The 23,780-nt window shown below is 42.5% G+C and overlaps 1 protein-coding gene across 4 annotated transcripts; it reads left to right on the forward strand.

Annotated features, from left to right (window-relative positions):
- Positions 1–1,306: 1,306 nt before the first annotated feature.
- Positions 1,307–23,538, forward strand: pkig (protein kinase (cAMP-dependent, catalytic) inhibitor gamma). 4 transcript variants are annotated; one of them, XM_068732580.1, is made up of 3 exons: positions 1,307–1,597; positions 21,286–21,473; positions 22,842–23,538. In XM_068732580.1, the coding sequence occupies exons 2-3, from the start codon at positions 21,314–21,316 to the stop codon at positions 22,922–22,924; spliced, it is 243 nt and encodes an 80-aa protein (XP_068588681.1). In that variant the 5' UTR covers positions 1,307–1,597; positions 21,286–21,313; the 3' UTR covers positions 22,925–23,538. The 4 variants fall into 4 exon arrangements, with proteins under 4 accessions (XP_068588681.1, XP_068588683.1, XP_068588680.1 ...); XM_068732582.1 differs by lacking the exon at positions 1,307–1,597 and adding an exon at positions 9,422–9,512; XM_068732579.1 differs by lacking the exon at positions 1,307–1,597 and adding an exon at positions 13,041–13,324.
- Positions 23,539–23,780: the final 242 nt, after the last annotated feature.

Genomic DNA, 23,780 nt, shown 5'->3' on the forward strand with positions numbered 1-23,780 from the left:
GTGGAGCAAAGATCAATTATTATTATTATGAATTAACAACACTGTTTAATCTACAACACATGTCCCTTTACATTTCCATGAGGTTAGTAGTGCTTAACATGGGCTTCAGGGTTAGACTATAGCAGACTTCAACAACAGTAATAATAGCAGTTGTTGTTGTTGCTGTTGTCATTATTATGGAGCTGTGTCTTACAGTTTGAGTTAGATGCTTTTGGCGTGTGAGCCTGCTGGTTCGATCATTTCCCTCTGGAACGTTCACACAGAACTCATTTATTACTTTCAGCAGATTTCGACTTTATTTTAACTCCACACAGCCTACACTGTTGGATATTGTTAGTCTGCTGTTTCCATGACATTGATTTTGCCGAAGACATTTTTTTTATGCTGCACACTCATGTAATATGAGTTCATAACAACACGCACGCACGCACACACACACACACACACACACACACACACACACACACACACACACACACACACACACACACAAAAGGCAGATCAATTAAAGGGGCACTCCACAGATTTCACACATGCAAGTTGAGTTTCTTAAGTCTGAAGAAACATGAAGAAAGCTGCAGGTTTGAAAGAAGGCAGTTTGTGCCTCTCATGTATCACATTTATGCTGGAGTCACAGATTGAAGCATCTATTTCGTTGATCTCTGACAAACCCAGAAAGTCATTTAACAACACTTAAATTTCTTTATTCATCATTTTAAATTCTAATGTTGAGGTTTTGGACTGAAAATAACATCGTGACGGATACTGCTTTTGGCTCTGGGTAATTGTGACGGCAGTTCTCAATATTTTCTGAATTTTCACAAACCAAAAAAAAAAAAAAAATCAATCAATTAATGGAGAAAACAATTTACCAGATTAATCCATAATAATGATAATCATAAATAGTTAAACATGAGATCCATCTCAACAAACTAGTGCCATGCTGTTTTTACATTCATGCAGTAATGAAATAATAATCCCATGACAACATTTTCATTGCAGGAGAATCTGAATACTTCCTCGACCACTAAAACCAACACGAGACACATTTTGGGGAGTTCCTTACAAGGAAATCTCATCGGTCGGGGTGTCTGGCGGTTTGATGTGTGTCTAAATAAAGCCACGCTGACATGAAAGCTCCACTGAATCATCCCGAAAGAAAAGAAGAAAGAACAAAAAAAAAAAAGGTAACGTGTAAGTGTTTGATCTTCAGAGTGCGGTGTAGTGTTGGCTCCAGCCCACAGAGGAGTGGGAGCCTCCACAGGCTCGCTCTGATTGGCTCAGACACGGATAACTCCATTTTGGAAAACAGCTGTTTGAAGACACAACCTTTTCTCGTTGTTTGCAGACGGTACCCTGAGAAAAACACCCAGGCTTTTTTTTAACACACACACACACACACATACATACATACACACACCTCTGGTCACCACGGTGGGGTTTTTCTCCCCCCCCACACTCCCGCGTGCTTCAGTTTCGTCCCCAGTTCGGCTTGCTTGCTTCGTTTTTTGTCCGACTGCCAGGAAACTTAACTGGGGGATCCATGGTGTTACATTTCCATTGTAACAAGTGGATAACAGGAGGCGACCCGACCAAGGTTAGTGGCGCTACATTACTGCTACATGTACTGCAGGGAGACGGCTGTATCTCTGCATTCATATGCATACGATGGTAAATGTTTGAAGTGACCGGCCGCAGGGAGCTGCACAGTCACGAAGCGAGGCTTTTTTTTTTTTTTGTAAAAAGGCATTTCAGCAGCCAGCACAGCGACCAGCGCGAGACAATACATCATTCTCTGCAGAGCCGTTAGTGTCCACTGTAACGTTAAACACATTGAATCTGACAAACTGATACGATTAATTCCCCAGCGGAGAATTACATTATGCATGTTAATCACATTTTCCTTCGAATGTATGAGGCGTTCAAGTGCATCCATTATGCTAGTGTGTGTGTGTGTGTGTGTGTGTGTGTGTGTGTGTGTGTGTGTGTGTGTGTGTGTGTGTGTGTGTGTGTGTGTGTACAGTTTTTAAAGGACTGGCATGCACGTCCTTCCCACACATTAGCTGCTGCATTCAATGGAAGCTAATGACAGCCTGGATAGCTCTTGAAAGCTCTCAGCGCCTCTCTCATCAACTGTGCTTTTTTTTTTTTTTTTTTTCTTATTTGCTCTGTCAATGCATCCAGCCAGCCAAACACCTCCTCTCCCTTGTGAACACTAATCAACTTGGTCTGCTATTTCCTAACTCGATTAGACAACAAGGCAGCAGGTTTTTTGTTCATGCAGTAACCTGTCTGCTGAGGGAAGAAAGGAAACATGTCAGTCCAGTTCATCTGGAGCTGAATCTTGAGAAATGACAGGGCTGGATGGAGATGGTGCTCAGAGATTCAGCAGCAGCAGGCGGGGTGGTGGTGGTGGTGGTGGTGGTGGTGGTGGGGGGAGGAGCAGCAGCAGCAGCAGCAGCAGTCTTGGACCCCCTACTTTGCCTGAGTGTTGCTGGGCAAGTGCCAGCGTTACTGGGCATAGGCACTGGTGAAAATAAATACTGGCTCCTCGCCTGCATGTGTTTGGTTTGCTTCGCTGTCGGCTGGCTGGCTGACAGTAACCAACCAAAGCGGTGTTCTCCCCGAGCTCAGTCAGTGCACGGCTAACATGTAATCTATTTAAATGTACCAACAATTCAGATTCAATTTAAGTACCGGTGTGGCGATACAACCAGACCAGCGTCAGCGGGGTTGGTGGCGTGTCCTGACGGGGACCAGCTTAATCTACTGTGATGTGTTTGTGATGTGGCATTTTCACGGCTCAGGGAAACTGTTGCACGTCACGTTAAGTCCCACATTTTTGGAAGGAAAAGCAGGCAGCTTTGACTAAATAATGCCAGGGTAATATGTAGGGCTGCAATTATTGATTATCTTTGGTTGAATTGATTCATCTTTTGACCGAATGTCAGAAAAAGGCCCATCACAATGTCCTAGAGGAGATGATATCAAATAGCTTGTTTTGTCCCATCGACACTCTCAAACCTGCAGATATTCAGTTTACTGTCACAAGACAAAGAGAACTAATCTTCATAATGTAGAAGCTGGCACTATGGAATATTTGTCATTTTTTGCTTGAAAAATGATTAATTCTAATTAACAATTTCTGCTGCAGTAATATGCTTGACAAAAACAAATGCTTTTTTTCCTCCCTTCTCCCAATTCTTTATCTTTTTGCACATACCTGTACCTTGACATGATCGTTTATGTCAATGTCTTTTTTGATAAATGGAAAAATCTCTTTTAAAAACCCCCCCCAAAAAAAATCCACCTTATATTATCACATATACTCTCAAGAGCTCCAGCTGAGGGTGAATCTGTACATGGACATATATGGCAACATCATTCCTGCACATAATTTAAGAGCAAATACTATTTTTTTTATGTTGGGAAGTCATAGGGGATTAAGTCACTTGATGACTATAAGATTAAATTCTGTAGAGTCTGATATCAGATATGTCTTTTTGTGGAACAGCTCTGTACTGCCTCGTCTCCTCTCTTTGTACCAGCTAACTAAACATGGTCTGTTCTCCTTCAAAATGCCCAAAGGGGGAGTGCAGAGCAGCCTGAACGCAGCAATGCAAGAGAACCCACTGCTGCTAGAGACACACATGGCCCGCTGCACATGGACACATCCCTGAAGAACCTCCTTTTTTTGTTTTGTTTTTTTGTTTGTTTCATATTTACCGAATCAAAACAAGTCTGCGCAAAAAGAAGAGACAGACCACTTACCGTTAAGATTACATGTGCTCTTTGTTTTAGATGCTAAAGAAGGCTCGTCCCTCCCCCCCGAGGCCTTTTTGTGCCGTATGCATCTTCTAATCTGATGCCAGTCATTCAGAAAGCGGCTGAATCACGAGTAATCAGATCATACTGGTGCCGTTATCTGCGGTGCCGCGTGACCAACGCTCTCACCGGCACCGTTTCCCTTCCTGCAACTCCTTCAGTAAATGGAAGTCATATCTGCTCCTGCTGAGGGCTGCCAACAATAACATGATTACCCTGAGAACATTTGGACCCTTGTATCCTGGTGCTGAGAGCCTGTATTAAGAATACACGGCGGGGGTGGGACTCTTACTGTGTGGTGGTGGGGTTTTTTTCGGAAGTGGTCATCAGATTTTTTTTCTTCTTCTTCTTCTTCTTCTTCTTGCCGGACGGCTTTCTCGGTTCTCCTCGTGTTTTAGTACGCGCAGATTACTTCATTACTGGTTTGAGAATACTGTCCTTTTTAATGGGAATCTGTGGCAGCTGGATTCTACGTGTTTCTGCCCGGTGCGGACGGGACAAAAGATGCTTTTTAGATGAAAATAGCATCTAATCTCAGAATTGGTTCAAGTGCCTTCTAGATTTCTTTGAGATTATGTCCACAATCAGTCGCCTGCCCAAGAGACCTTCCCGTGATTTAAGATAACATGGATCAGAGAGGCAGGGGTTTGAACACACTGCCCAGGGTCTATTTTTGTACGCCTCCGTCCGTATAATCATGGCTTTAATGTGTACATATTTCGTGGATGGGGATTTGTCGGTTCAACTGCGTTGACCTCCAACTGCATTCTTTTCCTTGTGTGCGGAGGACTTAAGCTCCTCCGTTTTTAGCTCCCTGACTTCCCCATGAGGAGAAAATGAGTGCCGTCACCCCGGCCTTCAGTGTGTCATGTACCAGAGAGGAGAGGCTCTCTGGTGCACAAAGAGACTGCAGACCGCTGCGAGAGGCTCAGGTTAAGAGAATGAAAAGATTATTTACTCTGTAATTTATTATGTTGTGTCGACAAAGCTCCTTTTTTTTCTGGTTTTATTTCCCTGAATGTGTGTTAAGTTTATTTATGGGGCTGTATAAACCACATGTATACACAGAAACCAGGCACACATCGTTTCCCATATTCATTTATGAAAGACCCAGTTGGATGTCATGAAGAGTAGATGAAATATAAGCCGAGGGACAAAATCTAAATAATAAAATATCTGTATCGGTTGGTAGTGTCACTGATATTTCTACAGTCTACACAGACATGTGTGTTTGTTGTAGATTATCAGTTTAAGGTGCATATACATTTATTTTATTTTAAATCTATATTTGGAGACATCATTCAATCGTCCTGTTTTAAGGCTCCTATCATATTATCCTTTTATTGTGAAGCACTTTGTAAAGACCTTTTGATTGCAGTGCTGTAATGTGAATTGAAATGAATTGTTCCTCTGACGTTTAATGATTGAGACATCACAGCCTTTGATGGTACATTTAATGAAATAATGATACAGGCGCTATAAATAGGCACATAGTGGCGGCTACCGGTCGTGCGTAATGATAGCTGACAGGCCTAATGGAGTGGTGGAGCAGGATGGAGTATTGATATGAAAACCGGTGATTAAGGACATGTCACACCTATTCATAACCGGAGTTGTGCCGGTCTACCGCTTTTTAATATATACTGAGAATATAGTGAAAGAAACGTACCGAGGGGGAACAACACCACCGACGCTGAGAGAACCGATTCTTTCGGAGGGTACAGTGAACACACCATAGCGCCCCTACCTTCATTAACGGGTTTATTTTGATTGGTCACCTGGGTGCACCGCGAGGCGGAGCAGCCACAGCAGGGGCTGTTAACGAGGCTGCGCGTCTGCAGACCTCCAAACTACGGTGGCCACGACTTTCTATTCTAACGTTAGCGAGTCAACCCAGCGAGGAACTACTCCTGTATGCGACGGTCAAAGAGGCCTTTGTGTGTTCAGCCATTGCTTTTCACTGTAGTCTTGTATAAGATGCTAGTTTGGGAGATGTGAGTGTTTTACAATAGCCGTGTTTGTTGTTTATGTTCATAATGATAATTTTGGCTAGATTGAGCTATGCTGCTACTTTCGTTGGAAAATAGTTTCCAACACTGGCTGGGTTTTTTCAGTTTGTTAATTTTTGAAAATCAATCGTACTCTTGCTGATTTCTCCAGATTACCAATCCTACCTTTTTATAACTGTTTTTGCCCTTTTCAAATTATCGTAGTAGAAATGAGAACCTGTATTGAAACATGAACGGGTGCTTTGAATTTTAGACAGAGACGCTTGTGTATTTTAAGTTGGATCCACAAAATTGCAATTCACCGCTCAGTTTGTTAGCTTTGCTAATAACCAAAGAAAATGGGATGAAAATTAATTTTACACTATTTTATCTTCAATAGTAATATTGTGATAGTTCCGTTTATTGCCACACTAACTGTTGCATGAAAATTTGATGGCAGCACATCCATATTTGTGACTAACCTTGGAAATTACTTTATTCATATGTACAACATACTTTCATAAATCTAACGTAAAGAATGGATGAGCGTAAATCGTTGAGCTGCGCATACTTTGAGTTGTGAAGAAGATTCTGGAGAATAGAATTTAAGAGGTTAAGCCGTGCTCCTCCTAGGACTGGAACGCACTTTCACTATTGATAAATCTGATGATTATGTTCTCGGTTAATCCAACATCCCAAAACCTGTTTTAAGGTGATGTCATCAAATGTCGTTTCTCACCAGCAGTCCAAATATCTGACATATATGCTTGACAGTTCATTTTCTGTCAATTGAATGTGTGTCGCAGCTCTAACTCCACCCCTTGTTACTGTTTATCAATAACTGTATGAAACACTAAATACTCAACAGGTGGTTTGCAAAAACATTTGTCATTTGCTTATTTATGAAGAACAGCTGGAAACACAGCTTTGTAGCCACATGTGTCTGTGTCACGCTGAGCTTACTGACACACAGCGGGGAAAAAAAACAAAACGCTTCTTCTCCAGGAATAGTCTTGAGAAGTTTTCTTTGGGACTTTTTGTCCACCGTGAAACTGGGTCACCATTGGAATATATTGTAACCGCTGTGAATGCAAACTGACCGCAGCCTCTGCAAGGGATCAAACTTGTAACTCACAATGCCCGCAGGGAACGAGTGCGTCATCCTCACCGGATTTTGGGTGGAGTAGCACCTAAATGTTGGCTAGATTTGATTCCAACTGCAAATTGCCACTGGAAATATTACATTCTGACTCAGCCAATTTAAATGGCTCGGTCAAAAACCCCTGTTACAGACCGCAGCTACAGAAAACAGATATGTCCCATTTGTCAATTATTTATTGTTTCTACATTTACAAGACTCAAATGTATTTCTGATAAATGACATTGTTTGGTGAAGTTCCTCTTCAAAGAAGCAGCACGTTGTTGTTTTTTTTTCCAGCATTAAGCCGAGTTATGGCCTCTTACTTACTTCAGCTGGACCGTCCGCATGCATTTCACAGATAGGGTTGAGGTGTTGAATAGACGCTGTGTTTTTTTTAGTTTTTTTTAATCAAGCCTTGTCATGTTAATGCATTCTCATCCGTGCACATTGGTTTGGAAGTAGAAATGGATGTGTGCCGTTTTGGCCTAGCAAGTCGGTGAAAGACGATTTGACGAGAGAGAGAGTCTCTCTTCAATGACAAAATGCAAATGAGCGTTGATTATGTTAGGTGGAGTGGCCCATTTCAAGTTCCCTGTGAAGTGATGAGACGAGAAAATGCTGGAGGCTAAAAGGAACGCGACCTTCCCTGTTTGACGGGGGAACGGTAAGCTCGTGATCTGCTTTACGCTTTGATTTTGATCCACTTTGGGGAATTCTCACGCTCGGTTAGCTTTAAAATATTTGATTGTTTTTTGTTTTTTTCCAGAAGGTTTTCATCCAAATCCCAGAGGAGGAGAAACGATGAGCGATGTTGATAGAAGGTCACTCGGAGGAAGTAGAGAGCGAATTGACTGTCATTAAAATTCACTTTACGATGATTTATTAAAAGCACATCCCGTTTCTCTTTGTGTTGCTGGAGGAAAAAAAAAAAAAAAAGTGCTAATTACTCTTAGACAAATTGTTGTTGTGTAAATGGCTTGAAGGAAAACACTACATGTGACTGAATGGTCAACAGAAGGCTTTTAAAATAGAACATTTTCATGAAAAACATCATGAAGCACATTGAAGCAGGGAAAGGAGGCCTTGATCTCTGGTGGAGGCGCCCATCGCCCCCAGGGAGAGCCAAGCCCGGGTAGAGGGGAGGGGCCTACTCACAACCACGTAACGCATGCATGAGCGTACATATGAGTGTACATGAGCGTTCATATGAGCGTTCATATGAGCGTTCATTACCCTCTGTAAAAACCCCACCACAGCCATACCAGCGTGATTCAGGTCCATTTCTACGCCTCTGCCCTGCCAGGTGTGGCCGTCGGAGGACATTATGTTTTCATGGTTGTCCGTCCGTCCGTACCTCTCATTCTCATGAACCCAATATTTCAGGAACTCTTCTCTGGAATTTTAATACATTTTTGGTGTGATTTTGGTGCTCCAGGGTCACTGTGACCTCACAAAACACCATTTTGGCCGTAGCTCCAGACTTCACATGCCCATTGTGTCATTTGTGGGAAATTGCGGAGGCATACAACCGCATGGTGGTAAATGTAGTTTTTAGATTTGTAGTGTAACGTAGGCCCTATGTGTGACCTTCATTTGAATAATCGTATACCTCACACTGTTGGTTGCTGAATGCTTCAATATTGAGTCCCATTAATCTGCAGGAAGGGTTGCATTTTTTTGTAATCAAATGTGATTCTCCCTCCAGCTGCTACCAACTACCTACGGCATATTAATGCCCATAACAATAATGCTGAGTCCTGCATTATATGCTAAAGAGTAAAAATGAGGATGATCTTTGTTTCTGGACATGGCCGGTTTCTTGTGTTTTGATTCTGGGCTTCTACAAAACAATTAATTTAGAAAATAACCAGTTTAATCAATCATTAGAATAATAGTTGGTTGCGGCCCTATTGTAGTTAAAAATAGCCTCGCCGTGACCAGCTACAACAATAACATACTGCTTATCAATATGCATTGATCCAGAATCATCTGATAATGTAATAATGGCCGACTAGAACAAGTACATCTGGCTGATAATACTTCTGTACTTTACCTTTTAAAAGGGATTTTGAATGAAGGCCTTTTTTTATTGTAACAGAATATTGTTGGTGCTTTTGCTTGACTGAATGATCTGAATACTTTTCTCCACTGGTGTCTCGGTGAGTTTGGTGTACGTTAGAAAAAGGTGCCAGTGTTCGTCCTGTACACCAGCATGAGCGATGGGCTCCTTATCTGGGTCTGGAGGAAAGTGCAACGTTTGCTTTGGCTCTTTTGTGTGTGTGTGTGTGTGTGTGTGTGTGTGTGTGTGTGTGTGTGTGTGTGTGTGTGTGTGTGTGTGTGTGTGTGTGTGTGTGTGTGTGTGTGTGTGTGTGTGTGTGTGTTTGCTCATGGAGAGGTTTATGGATGTGCCTCCTTTTTTTTTTTTTTTTTTTTTTTATCCCCATCAACTCAGCAAATTGAATCACATGACGCCCACATCCTCCCAGACTTATGTGGGATTAACGTGTGACGACGCAGCCGAGTGGCGAACCTCAGACACAATGCGGCCATCGTAACAGGTGAGAGCAGCGACGTCGGATCATTTCATATGCGGCATAAAGAGCAGCTGTGCTTGCGGTGATCACATGTAACCGAGCGGTCTCTGGCTGAATGTGCTTTCTGTTTTATTAGAGCGAGGACGTGCGCGTTGAATCCGTCTTAACAGGTGGTGCAGCGGGACGAAGCCTGCGAGCAAATCGTACATTCTGTTGGCTGAATGGTTGAGCGTTGCAGCATAGCGGAGGAGCATGTATGACGCTTCGCAAGTTTTTTTTTAAGTAGTAAAAACACTGGGAGGGATATTTCCATATTTAGAAAGCGCAGTAAACACGCATGCATTCCTTCTCTGCACCCTTCGTCCTCCCTCTTTTTTCCTCTCGTCATCATGCTGATGTCTTTCCCTCATCCTCAACTGCTTTCCATCCCATCATCCTCTCCTCCCTCACCTCCCTCACCTCCCTCATCTCCCTCGTCTCCCACTCGTCGTCGTCGTCAAGCCCAGCCTCCAGTTGGTGCACAGAGAGCCTGGGAAAAAGATGGGACATAAACAACACAGGCAAACAAACCACCTGCTTCCTGCTGAGGTCTGGTGTTGTTAAATGTGTGCACAGAAATAGAAGCGGGCAACCTCTTCGCTGTAGAATTAGAATAAATAGAACGGGCGGTGGGAGGAAAATCACCGGCCAGCGCAGCAGTTATCCACATGAGTACATCAGCCTCTAGATGTGGAGGCTGAGCTTGGTGACACCTGAGGACTTACTGGAAGGGGGACAGTGGTTAAAGCTACAACAATCCGTTGATTTAATTGATTTGTCGATTGATAGAAAATTAATCTGCGTGTGACCTTTTTAACAATATGCTGAAAGTTTTTAGACTAAGCAACTAATCTACGACTCCAGAAAATGATCGGATAAATCAATAACGCAAATGATCTTAAATTGCAGCACAACCAGTAATATTGAGACAAGCAGGGCAGATTTGAATATTTAGCATTTGATCGTCAAAATTGTTGCCAGTTTATTTTCTGTCGATTAATCTATAATTGTTTCAGCTTTACAAGCATAACATTGTGACTGTATGATGTTTAAGATGTTTACTGTTTATGATTTTTAAGCACAAATGCCAAAGATTTACTTTCAGCTTCTCAGATATTTACCGGTTTTCTTCGTCTTCTATCATTATAAACTGGATATCTTCAGCTTTTGGACAAAACACAATATTTTTTGTACTATTTTCTGACATTTTATATGCCAAACCATTAATAAATGAATGCAGTAAATAAACTCCAGATTAAACGATAAATAATTGTCAGTTGCAGGTGTAATTTTTTATTTTTTTTTAACAGATATTTAATAGAAAATCCTTAAACCTTCACATTTAGAAGGCTTAAACCAGAGAGTGTTTAGACCTTTGTGTTTAATTAAAGATCTGAAAAGATGAATGGAGTATTTTTCAAATAGATACAGATTTCTCTTGATTGACTATTTGATTCAGCTGTACAAGCTCTACATGACTCTAAACATCGTTTTTTTTAAATTAATTTTAGTCTCTTATAACAAGAACAGAAGATTTATTTGAGTTTCACTTTTCATAACAGACTTTACAGATTGAATATATATGAAAGGCTGCAACTAATGATCATTTTAATTATCAATTTATTCTACAGAGTATTTTCCAGAAAGACATAGATGATCATACCCGTCATCATTTCCATCATCTTCAACATCTCAATTCAAACATCTTTGAATTACTTGTTTGTTTCCCACCAGCAGTCCAAAAAACCCCAAAAAACCTATTTGATGAGCTGGAACAAGAGATACTACATTTGGCATTTTTGCTTAGAAAATGTCTTTAAGTATTACTTGATCAAAATTGTCACCTCCAATAAAGATGATTATGGAGGTATTTCAAGTCAACTGATGGTAACAATAACCACCCAAGAACAGACATAAAATATACAACTTTCAGAACATGTGTCCTTTCAGCTCTCAGCACTTTTCCAGCAGAGTCACACGTCAGTTTTAAAAGAGTTATAACCACGTCAGATCCTTAACTTACTATATCCCCTATTGCTGCTTTACACAGACATACGTTATTTCACTTTTTAAGTAAACAAGAGAACAACTAGCTTAGCATAGCTTTTATTAAACGTAGCAATTTAGAGCAGAAATACCCTGAAACAAGTAAAAGTCCTGCCTTCAAATGAAGTATTCAGGTGTTGTTATCAAAATAGACTTGAAGTAATTATGCAGACTGGCTCATTTCAGAATAATATATATTATAGAATGGATATTATATTACTGATGCATTAATGTGTACTATCACTTAATGGGACAGTTCACCCCAAAAATCAAAAATACATATATTTCCTCTTACCTGTATTGATATTTAACGACCTTGATTATTTTTGGTGCGAGTTGAGGCCGTAGAGATGTCGGCCTTCTCTCAAACATCATGGAGCTAGATGGCACTGAGCTTTGGGAGCTCAAAAATACATTTGGAAAAACTTCAACAGCGATGTCTCTTTCCAGAACCCAGGACCCGGTTCCTGAAGATAATCCACAGGCCTTTGTTTGGGAGCAGTTTTCATGGAGGTTGAATGAAACCAGATCCTGTGCTGAGCTACTTCCCACCACTGCGTACGACGACGGCGTTCTGTGTTTTTACCGCTCGGCCGTATTAAAAATCTGTTTCTGTCGACACGTATGTGTTTGTGACAACACTTCCTGTGAAGAAGTCTGGAGTATGATGAGACTCTTAAGAGAACAGTTGCGACAGCATTCGGAGATGTGAGAATGTGTTGGGGTTTTTTTTGTTGGGGGAGGGGGGTGGGGGTGTTGTAATCACAGTCTCATTTCAGAGTCCAGTCGAAGCACCTGCTCCTGACTCAGCTGTGAATCATGGGAGGTTGATGAGACTCACACCCGTCTTATTCCCACACTAAACAAACAGAAACCAGGGGATTCCCTGTAGCTGGAGGCGAGGCCTGCTGCTACATCAGACTCATGGTCTCGTATGTCGGGCTGTCTGGCCACTCGTCTCTGCTGCCTGGAAGAAAAGAAGAAGAAAAAAAGAAGCATTGCTCGATCACAGCTTATTTGCAGTTTTTGGACCGTAGGGACACTCGCACAGTGGTGCATGTAACACCTCTGTTATTAGAACCGTTGCTTCCCTCCAAACATGGATATCTGATCCTCGTATGTGTGATCTTGTTACTTTTCCTTTGCTTCTGTATTTTGTAAAGCGATATTACGATGCTCTCTCTCTCTCTCTCTCTCTCTCTCTCTCTCTCTCTCTCTCTCTCTCTCTCTCTCTCTCTCTCTCTCTCTCTCTCTCGCCTCGAGGACTGGTATCGATTTCCCCAGCTGTTGCTAACTAACAAAAGGGGAACACGGTCTGTGGTGGAGGTATTGTCTCTCTTTGGTGTTTATCATGCTATCATTTATTCAAACATATTTGTATACATTTGTTATTCAAATGTTTTCAGCATTACTTTTCAGCTGCAGTGACGGGTGACGGGCGTGGGTTGCTTTTAACTGGAAGTCATCAAGGACTTCCTCTGTAGAGCCCAGTCATGTGAATGGGGTGTGGTCATCTGGGTGGAATCACTTGGTGACGACATTTCGAGAAATGGGTTTATTCTCTTTCTTTGCTGATGAGGATGGACACCCCCTCTTCACTCCTTTTCTGTTCATCATTAAGAGGCGTTCAAGACACCAGCGGCCATTTCGGGAAGTCACACAGCGCCCGACCAAGAAAGTCCAGTATCACAAAAAAAAGTGACTGAGCTGAGCAGCAGAAACGTTTGAATGGGAGGTGGCACGTTTTTAAAGTGAGTAAATGTGTCGAGCGTCTCATTGACGTAATTTCGCTTCTCATTGACGTCATTTCGCTTCTCTTTGCGATCGTTTTGCGTATCTCTGTGGTTGTTTTTGCATCTGTTTTAAAAAAAACAAAAAAAAACACAGCGTTTAAAGAACTGGGTTGTATGGCGAGCAAGGGCCTGTAATTAGCAGCAACAAGTCATTGACTACTTGTGCGCACAACACCGACATATGAAGCCATAAAAGCCGATGGGTGGATCGCTGTTTAATCGCGGCCCGTCTACCACATTGATCCTCCTTACCTGGAGAACAAAGTCAAGAAGACTTTCTTCACATGGACACTTAACCACACAGGTTGCCTGCAACGTTTCCAATGGATTTTTTTCTGACCACTGGGGCTCATGTTTCTTAAGTACCTTTTTTTTTTTTTTTTTTTTCATCTCTGACCTTCTAATCCACTGAGAGCCAATTGTAACCTGAAGTTTCTCAGGCAGGGAGCAGATAGTCGATCCTTACTCCTGGTGAAGAACTCGAAGAATGATCTGGTTGATTCTTCAGGTTTTACAACCTGCTTTTGTATTTAGTTCGTTCTGCACATTTATAGCGACAATTAGTCAATTAATCGTTAATTGTCAGAAAATGGAGTCATTATTTGAACAATCTTTTAACGGGCCTTTTGGGGGATCTAATAGCAGAAATCGAATGTAGTATAACTACGACATATGTTTTCATTGGTGTATACTTCAAACTGGGAATAGTGTATTCGTTCATTTATGAGCCATAAATCTACATAGGGAGCGTGTCTTCTTCACGGAGTCCTCCGTGTTGCAAAACCATGTTTATACAGTAGCCCAGAATGGACAAAAGACGACGCCACATTTTACACGCTGTCCCCTTTTTAAGCAAAAAGTCACTGTTTCCAGCTTCTCAAATCTGTGATCTACAGTATGATGGCAAACTGGAGATATGTGGGTTTTGCTAGTAGTAGCAGCAGCCAAGTCCGTTTTTATTTATAGAGCGCCAAATCGCAGCAGAGGTTATCTTCATGACACGTTCCATGTAGAGCAGGTCAAGGAGTAGCTGCAGCAGTACATTTTGGTAACACCTTATTCTTCACTCAAAGGTTGTCTCGTCTAAAATGTTCGGGGCTTTGTGGATTAGGTGAATTAGCAGCTACTTCTACTTCTTACATTTCAATCATCTCTCCTCCAGAAGACTCGCAGGTTTATACCGGTAAAGTAGAGCTGAAATGATTAGTCAATCAACTGCAAATTCATAAGCCACTACTTGGATAATTGATTCATCTTTTCAGTGTTTATTCTTCATGCAAAATCGGCGGAACATTTCCTTTTTTAAATGTCAGGATTTGCTGCTTTTCTCCGTTTTGTAATTGAAGATAACGGATTAAACAAAACATCTGAAGACTTGAGCTTGAAGACTAGCTTGTTCCTCTAACCCTCGCTGGCATTTTACAAACTAATTTGGTCTCTGAAGCGCTCCGACTTGTGAAGCGGGGAACACGACTCTCGCTGGCCCTCGTCTGTATGCCAGCTAAGATCATCTGTCCAAGATTGATTTTTGATTTGCTTGTAGCTTTCTGAAGAAGAAGAAGAAGCAGCTTTCTCCAGGGCCTCTTGTTTTATTCATTAGTTCACTGAAGACTTTTCCACACAAGCAGCTGATGCTAATAGCCTTGGTCGGGCTTCTTATCTCCGGTTCCTCGGCTGATTCTTAATGCCTTCAGGCACAGGAGCTCAGTACGCTCATTTAGGATGGCAATTATGTGAGAGTGGCAGTGATCATTCTCGCTATCTCCTCTCGGTTGAGAAGGAGACGCGAAAATTGCATTGAGGTTTTCCCTGTGTTGTCCGGGATAATTCTGCATGTCTGACAGAGACGATGGGGCCTTCTACTGTGACTTAATAGTAAGCTTGAAACTCTTTAGTGCCAGCGAGAGCGAGGCGGTGAAAACCTCTTTTGTAGTGCGGGAGATTTGTGTGCGCTCGTCTCCCCCAGCAAGGGGAAAGTTTTCACAGCGTCTCGTTTTTTTTAAATGGCTGACGAGCCGAAGGAGCCGAAAAGTTTGGCAAGTTGCAATATTCACTTCACCGGGGAGGGGAGGGGAAATAAGGCTTTCACACTTGAGCCCCGAGTCCCATGAGAAGAGGAAGGATATAGGGCAAATATATATATACACACCCGAGCTGGACGAACAAGGCTTTTATTTATTTATGAAAGGAAGACCGGAGAGCGACAACAATGCTTTATCCCGATGAGGAAATACAGCTCCCTTGTGTTTGAAGTGGGCTCGTTGTCAGCCGAGCAGCTGCTGACATCATGTGAATAGACATTGCCCAGACCACATTCGTCGTCGGGGGGGGGGGGGGTCAGAGAGGCAGCGAGCAGGAGGGCAGAAGAGCCGAAGCTCACAAGCGCTGCGGTGCTCTCGCTGTGTGACGCTTGGCTTCTGGAGGGTGAAGGGATTTGGATGAATTTGTCTGAAGCAGTTTGGGTCCGCTTGTTTGGGCGCCCGAGAGCAGACGAGGCAACTCTCGATGACTTTGGTAAGATGACACGGTTTTGTTGTTGGCTTTATCTTCCGATGCGTCGTTGGAACCACGAGAGCCGTACAGACGGGAGACTTGATTAGTGTGTGTTTTTGTACTGCCGGCTGATGAGGACAGCCATTTATTTAATTAGGAAGCAGGACAGTTTCTGGGATTTTATTAGAGCTGTTACGGTTAATTCAATTAGTGGAGTGGCAGTGTGTTTAACAGACTGTTGAAATAGTCAATTCAAGTCACTGGTGAGGATTTGATGCTTTTCTGTCTTGTATATTGACAGCTATGTATTGATACATTGCCCAGCCGTAGTCCAAAACCCACAGGTGTTCAGTTCAGTTCAACAAACCCAATTAAATCCTTATGTTTTGAAAGGCTGAGACCAGCAGATGTTTAATATGCGATTATCATTTACATACGTTGTTGTTTTACAATTTATAGACCAAAGATAAATCGAGAAAATGAACTTATTTCTGTCAACTCGATCACATCAAACACAAAGGCAGTTCGTCAAGTATTCGGGGTTTAAAAAAAAAAAAGCCAACGGAAAAGTTTTTAGTTGCTACGAGAAGCGCCTCATCAATAAATGCATCAGAGTTGGCTGTTGGACGTGAAATGGGTCGTGCAGACGGCCCCTAATGGATGTTGAAATCAGCAAAGAGTTCTTGCCGGTCTTTGTGTGGGTTATGGCAGATGATGCGAGTTTATTACACACATCTCAGACTTAAAAGGCTCCGGCGGGATAGCAGTGAGCCGGCCTCTCTAATGGGCCCCGGTGTAAGTGGCTATGCTGATTCATACATACCCCCAAGTGATCTCAAAGGCTTCTGTTGCTAGCATCTACATGCAGGAACCTCTCCTGTTACACGTGTCGCGGGTGGATGTTCGAACCTGTCAGTATGCACAGCTGTTGCGCAGCTTTGCTTTCCCACACAATGAGGTTATAGTGCTATTTGTGCCGGTACGACAATGCAACCCCCTTCTCTCAGAATAGAGGAATCGCCAGGATTTAAACAAGTTCTTTTAATGGAGAAAATAGCCACGTTGGAAACGGACACACACACACACACACACACACACACACACACACACACACACACACACACACACACACACACACACACACACACACACACACACAGTGCGGAGCAGGAAGGAGAAGGCGGTGAAGAGAGCGCGGCGAAGCTTGAGTTTTCCCTTTTGAGGATTGAGTTGTTGTTGTTGTTGTTGTTGTTGTTTTGAGTGAAAATGCACACCTGTGACATGTTGCATTGTGGTAGTTGTTTCCAGCTGCAGCTGTTTTGAGTTCCCCCCCCCCCCCCCTCTGTATACACACCCTGGCCTTTCCACATAAAGGCACTCTTTCTATGTAACTAGGACACGCTCTTAAAGAGAGCTGTGAGTCGTGATTTCTGGAATGTGGCGTGAGATGCTATTGAGACTTCAGAGAGAACGTTGTGAATGATGCAAGGCTGGCGTCTATAGGCCAAATGTATTACACGTACAATATGTGTAGAGAGGTCATATGTCATGCATAAAGAAATATTTTAGTTTTATTAGTTTGCTATTCTCTTGTTTTATGTCATTGTTGGACAAAACAAGACATTTGACAGCCCTTCCCAAGCATTTGTTTTTCACTATTTCCTGACATTTTACAGTATAAACTAAACAAATCCTCGACCTGGATTAATACAAATATAATTGCTTGTTGCAGCCGTAGATGGAGTGCATGGTGATTCTTTTATTCACCTCAATAAACAAGGGATACAATTACTTCGGTAGCACAAAAAGGTCATCGGTATCTTTGACAGATTCTCTGCCCCCAAGACACTTTGCATGTTCATTTGAATTACACAAATCACAGCAGGCGGACAACTACAACAACAACAACAACAACAACAACTTAGGCCGCTTCAGTCGCCAGTCAACGCCACAACAGCAAGGTCCTCACCACACTGCGATTTGTGGATATCGGGGGAACAAAGGGATCTTTAAACACGCGGCGCCGTTGAGCTGCACGTGCGGAAGTGCAGGAGGCCCCCTCATCATCATCATCATCATCATCATAGTCATCATCATCATCATCATCATCCCTCCATGGAAACCTGTTAATGATCTCGTGGTAGGACTTGATCCACATGCTCAGGCAAGCAGAATAATTAAACAAACACATGGCAATTAGACAGGGCTCCCATTAATGGAGAAGAAAAAAGGCAATCATAACACAGACAAGTTTATTGCTGCGCTAAATAAACAGTCGGTGCTCGTTGTTGGTTTAAATAGTCTGCCAGTCTGTGTAGAACATTGATTAGTAGGGTAGTAAGGGTGAATGGTTGCTTTTATATCCAAAATTGTATTTAAAAAAGCAGAATTTACATATCATAAAAGAGGCAATTTAAAGGGGTATTTTGGAAAGTCTACGTATTTGCCGTCTTGCAGAGAAGATAGATACTACTCTCATGTTTGTACGGTAAATATAAAGCTTATCAGAACAAATGGAAACTGGAGGAAACAATCTGGTGACAAATTCAAACGCACTCACCTTATTTTGACAACTCAGGACTACAGACCAGGCGACAACCTCCGGTTCTGCCGAGTGAAGCCGGCGCAGAACTGTCTTAAAACTTTTATCTCTCTACTGAATACTACGCCAGTACAGCATGATGTTCATTTAGCAAATTATGGTCCAGTTTAGAGGAAAAGTGTCTTTCTTTTTTTAGGAATAAGCATATTTGCTTTCTTGCCAAGAGCTAGATGAAAGGATTGTTACTAACCAGTTGGCATAGCTTAGCACAAAAGCTGGAAACAATTAGGAGCTCGCCTGGAGCCCACTAATTAAGAAAAGGACATATTTTACAGAGATTTTTTTTGTGCTTTTGGCTTGGAACCATTATGCAAACCTTGGACAGAGCGAGGCTAGCCGTTTCCTCCCGTTTCCACTCTTTAAGCTAAGCTAAGTTAGCATGCTGCTAGCAGTATAGCTTCACACTAAGCGTACAGACGCGTGAGTGGTGTCAATCTTATCATCTAATGCTCTGTAAGAAAGCAAATAAGTATATTTCCCAAAATGTCATAGTCTTCCTTTTAGTATAAGCCAGTTAATGCGGCATGTTGGTTGGCGTTGTCTTGTGCTGGTCATGGCTGTGGATTGATGCAGATCAGAAGTTTACACGCCACTGGTTTCCTCAATAAAAGGCCAATTGGATTTTTCTGTTGAATTTTGGAATAAGCTCTGTGGCAAACACAAGTTTATGATACTTACACTTTTTGATCACCAACATACGTCTTCACAAACGAAACACCACTAGGATTTTTGAAGCGGGAATGCAATCGGCGGAAGTGAAAAGCTAACATTAGGCTATAAAAGATCTACACAACGAGGCTGTGAAGGTGGGCCGGTCCGCGTGATGTAGTCTCAGTTAGCTGTTTGTGAGCATCTGCCATTTTTTTTTTTTAACACACTTAAAAGCTTCAAAATTCACAAGATGGATACCTACTGATGAGTCTATATCGTAGAACACAAAACCTATTCAAACACCCATTCCCACAAAATTCATTTCCGAGTTTTAGGACTCATTCAGCACTCTGGATCACGTTTACAACCATGTAACATCTTAATAAAAATAATATATTTAAAAAAAAAAAAATCTAATTAAGCAAACTGAAATCACTGATTTAAAAAAAGTATAATAAAAGATGACCACAAATACAGGAGTTTTATTTAATTTATTTATCTAAATTAAAAAAAGAAATTGCAATAAAGATATTTTCCTGGAATGGTTCGGCACTAATTGCTGAAGGCCTCAGGTGTTTGAGCTAGCGGTTGATGAAAAGGAGGTGCTGTAGGTGTAATTATTTAATTATTTATTTAATTATGAACCGGCGAGACGCTGGCCTCCCACGGTGATTTTGGCTCGCCGATGACTGTACGGCCCGGCTGTCTAGATGACGATCTATCAGAGGATCACACCACCGTCTGCAGTCGGGAATACAGAGTGGCTCTACTCTCGTGTTTAGTAGACACACTCGGGGAAATGCCAGCCGCCCAGGACTCAGTGACATTTCCTGAGCTACCATCTTACCTACAGGGGCTTAAAGTTTGCCCTTCGCCGCAAATTACACATTCCCAAACGGCGTCGCCTACGTCTGCGTGGCTGGTGACCGCTCAGGGAATGACCCTCGGTGGCTTCCTGTTTGGCATAGTGCTCGCATACTGTGCATAAGAAAAGAAAAACAACTGTGGGACCAATTTTTTTTTTTGTAATGGTGATGCAAAAAGAATGTGAGGGGGGGGGTTGTGGAGCAGACCGGCCCTGGGTGAGCGTGTGTCTGCCAGCTCGTTTTTATTCCTCTCTTGTTCCCCTCCGCTCAAGTTTCTTATAGATTCGTAGCTCAGCTGTTCTGTCGTGTTACATGCTTTATCAGAGGGTATGTGTGTAACTTAAATGTAATCGGTCATGCAGTGAGGTCTGATCCGTCGGTTCAGGCACTGAAGCTGTAGTAGAAGAACAGCTGTCTCTAACTTTCTGTCTCCTTTTCCTTTTTTGAGGACGACTTCCTGCCGCTGCTTTTATCTTTTCTATTCTTTTCTATCGTTTTCTTTTCTGGAGCAGTCTTATTTTGTGTCCTCTTCTCTCTGAGGAGTTACCAGCTGTATAGTGTTTTAGTGGTTGGCAGGATCCATGACCTAGTTAAATATGGACTGGGAACAGGAAGCAGAGGAGGGATGAATGGCTAATGGGAGCTCTACTTACTGTTTTGCTGGGGCCCTTTTCTGGCCACGCCTCTGCTTCTTCTTTGAATGGTTTCAAGCTTTTTTTAAACTTTTTTTCCCATATTGATCAATACTCTTTACAGCCACCCACCCCCCCTCCCCCACCCCTTAAATATTTGTTGTGTAAGTACCTAAAGGACAGCCAAATGGACTCTAGTAGACAGCTATGACTATGGAAGTGAGAGCCGTGAGACATTTGGTGCAGCTTTTTGTTTCTCCTGATGTAATTAAGACAGCCTATTAGCAGAGATGCCACTAGTGCCATTATTTGCCGTGCAGAAAATAAAATGAATTATTAACACTTCATTTTATTAATACTCTCCCGGCTGCTGTTGGCCTTTCAGGTGGTGGTAGTGCTTCCGAAGTGCCCCCTTCCTGCCCACTCTCTCACTCTGCATTGGTCATCCTCATTTGCCCCTGAAATAGCACTGTGATATGATTATTTTTTTTTTCTTCTGTTTTTGAAGTCTTTAGCCAGTATTCCTGCGTCACCTTCACAGAACGCAGTGATAGGTCCTCCCACGGGTCCTGCAGACATTTGAAGGAAGACAGCAGGGTGATTTATTTGCTTCTCGCAACACCTCCGCAGCCGTCTGACATCCCCCCCCCCCTCCTCCTCCTCTCATCTTGGCAGGTGTAATGAGAGCGCTGGTCATGGACAGATGATGGACGTGGAGACGTCGTACTCGGACTTCATCAACTGTGATCGCACAGGCCGCAGGAACGCAGTACCCGACATCGCAGGGGAAGGGGAAGGAGAAGGAGCGGCCAGCACCAGTGAACTCACCAAAGACCTGGCAGAGATGGACCTGAAGGCTGCAGGTCAGTAAGCCCACATCCGAACACAGGCGTAGCACAGCGCCAGACGTTTTTACACCGGTCCGTATGTGTTAGGCAGGCTCTATTCATTTTGACAGTGAGACTGGTTCAAAGTAGTTTAAAAGTAGTCAGACAAAAAGTCTGACAATGTGTTCGGGGGGAGTTGATAATGAATCGGGTTATTGGGTTATTGAGTTATTGACCGTCACCACTGCTCTCTCATAGCACACTGGACAATACAAATGTACAAATACAAAACTATTCTGTTTTAATTTTGTTATGCTGGTTTTGCACACTACCCTCATTCACACTGATATTGCGCATACTGTATATAATTGGTGTTTGTACGGGTATATAGATATATATTTGCATATGTATATTATATTTGTTGAATCTATTCTAATTTGAATGTTGAATGTTTGTTTATGCATTTCCTGTGTGTGTGTGTGTGTGTGTGTGTGTGTGTGTGTGTGTGTGTGTGTGTGTGTGTGTGTGTGTAATGAGTAGGAGTCTACAGACCAAAATATGTAATTAAAAAATTATGAATTTCAAGCCTGATAAAGTTAGCCACCCTACACTCAGAATTAAGACTCATTTCTCCATGGTTCAGCTAGTGGCACAAAATGACAAAAAACGAGGAAACCATGGCTCATAATTTGCTAACAATGTTGTAGTTATTATAAAGAGAGGGAAAAAAAGGTCCATAGAGGCCGCCGTAACTCGTTGGAAGCGTAAAGCAGTGAGGACGGTTGCCATGTTTCCTCGTTTGGAAAAGTTTAAATTTACCCAGAAATCATGACAAAGTCATCCTCCTGAAGATGGTGAAGAGCCAGACAGCTCCGCCTCTGTCTTAGTGCACCAAAATATCGAAACACAAACAGGTGGTACCGCTCAGCTTACGGTCTCCATGAGATTCCGTCGTTTCGCTTCGTTGCCTTGGAGTTAAATGAGTCGTGTAGGCAGCACAATGACTGATAGTCCTTGCTTCCTCTACTCTCAGCGGAGTGTCAAGTTGTCCCAGTCGGACCATTGTGTGTGACATTCTTGTTCTTGCCGACTTCCTTTTCATTCAAAGATAAGTTTCCCGTGACATGATACCCGATCTGACAGCTATAAATCTAACGCCAGTCAGCTGGGAAGCATCAAGTTAGAAAATAATCTCACATCATGTTTGACACTGTATTGCTACAGGAAGTTGTAGTTCCTTCCTCTGAATTCTCTCTCTTTCTCTTTTTTCTTTCTGGAGCCTGAAGGCAGATGTATTGCCTGCTGTTTGGAATGCCAAACCACTTTTGAGCTTGATAATATAAACGCATCTTTGACTGATTTAATTTATTTTTAATTTATTGTTTTGCATATCGTTTCCTCCAGAAGGAGCCCCGGGGGCCTCCCCAGCCCCTGAGGCAGAGGGCTCCACCAGCCAAGATGCCCAGGGAGGTGGAGGCCCGTCCTAAACTCAGCCAGAGACCAAAGGGCGGCAGAGCCAAGCAGTGAAAAGTAGAGAGGAAGCTAGTGAACGTGGAGAGACGTGGAGAAATGAAAGAACGAGTGTATATCGGTTGTCCGAACGGGACACGAGGACGCCTTCGCTCACTGCCAGCCTGTTTGGAGCTTCGGAGGCCCAAATGTTCGCCTTTTCATTGGATCAGATTGTAACATGCGGAGCAGAACTGACAATTTGAGATGCTGCTCTTCTGCTTCACTCTCTGTTAAGTCATTTATATTCCTGATCGGACAAGAAAGCACAGAAACTTTGGATTTATGTCTGTGGAGATGAACTGAGCTGAACAGAATTCATTTCTAACACGCAAAACGTTGTTCCGGCCTCGGATGGAGCCGTGTCACGTGAGGGCGTATTCATAATCATCCGTTTGTCATTTTCTTTCGATGTATGCGTGCGTGTTTGTGACGCTCTTTGTCCTCGTCATTTTTTTTTTTTTTTTAGTAACAAAACGTAGTCGCCATTATACTGTCGTGTACGGACTTCATATTTATTGCTTAATGTTCAGTGATAACTTTGTGATAGCAACTTTCTTTGTGTAATAAAATACTTACTGAATTACTGTAACATTTGTATTTTTATGTTTTCAAGCGTGATTAGCTTTTCGCAGGAGGCAATTTTTGCAGGGTTCTGTGGAACACAGCAGGTATAGGATCTGTAGCGGTGCCAAGTCAAACCAGATTAATGAGTCTACTTCACCGAGTTGCTCCAGAGCCATAAATATTATTGAATGGATCTTTTTGTGTACATTAGCGTGGCTGCAGGAAGTTAGTATTTACATTTCCACCTGGCATGTTCCCAGCGCTCCC

This window comes from Cebidichthys violaceus, unplaced genomic scaffold, assembly GCF_023349555.1.
Source record: "Cebidichthys violaceus isolate CVI_PGR_0920_01 unplaced genomic scaffold, fCebVio1.0.p SCAF_6, whole genome shotgun sequence".
NCBI lineage: Eukaryota > Metazoa > Chordata > Actinopteri > Perciformes > Stichaeidae > Cebidichthys > Cebidichthys violaceus.

Bases quoted from the DNA above. Each gene is read 5' to 3' on its own strand.
- pkig (XM_068732579.1), top strand. From the start codon at position 13,302: ATGGGAGGTGGCACGTTTTTAAA. The intron at 13,325-21,285 runs GTGAGTAAATGT...TCATCTTGGCAG, and splicing joins GGAGGTGGCACGTTTTTAAA to GTGTAATGAGAGCGCTGGTC. The intron at 21,474-22,841 runs GTCAGTAAGCCC...CGTTTCCTCCAG, and splicing joins GATGGACCTGAAGGCTGCAG to AAGGAGCCCCGGGGGCCTCC.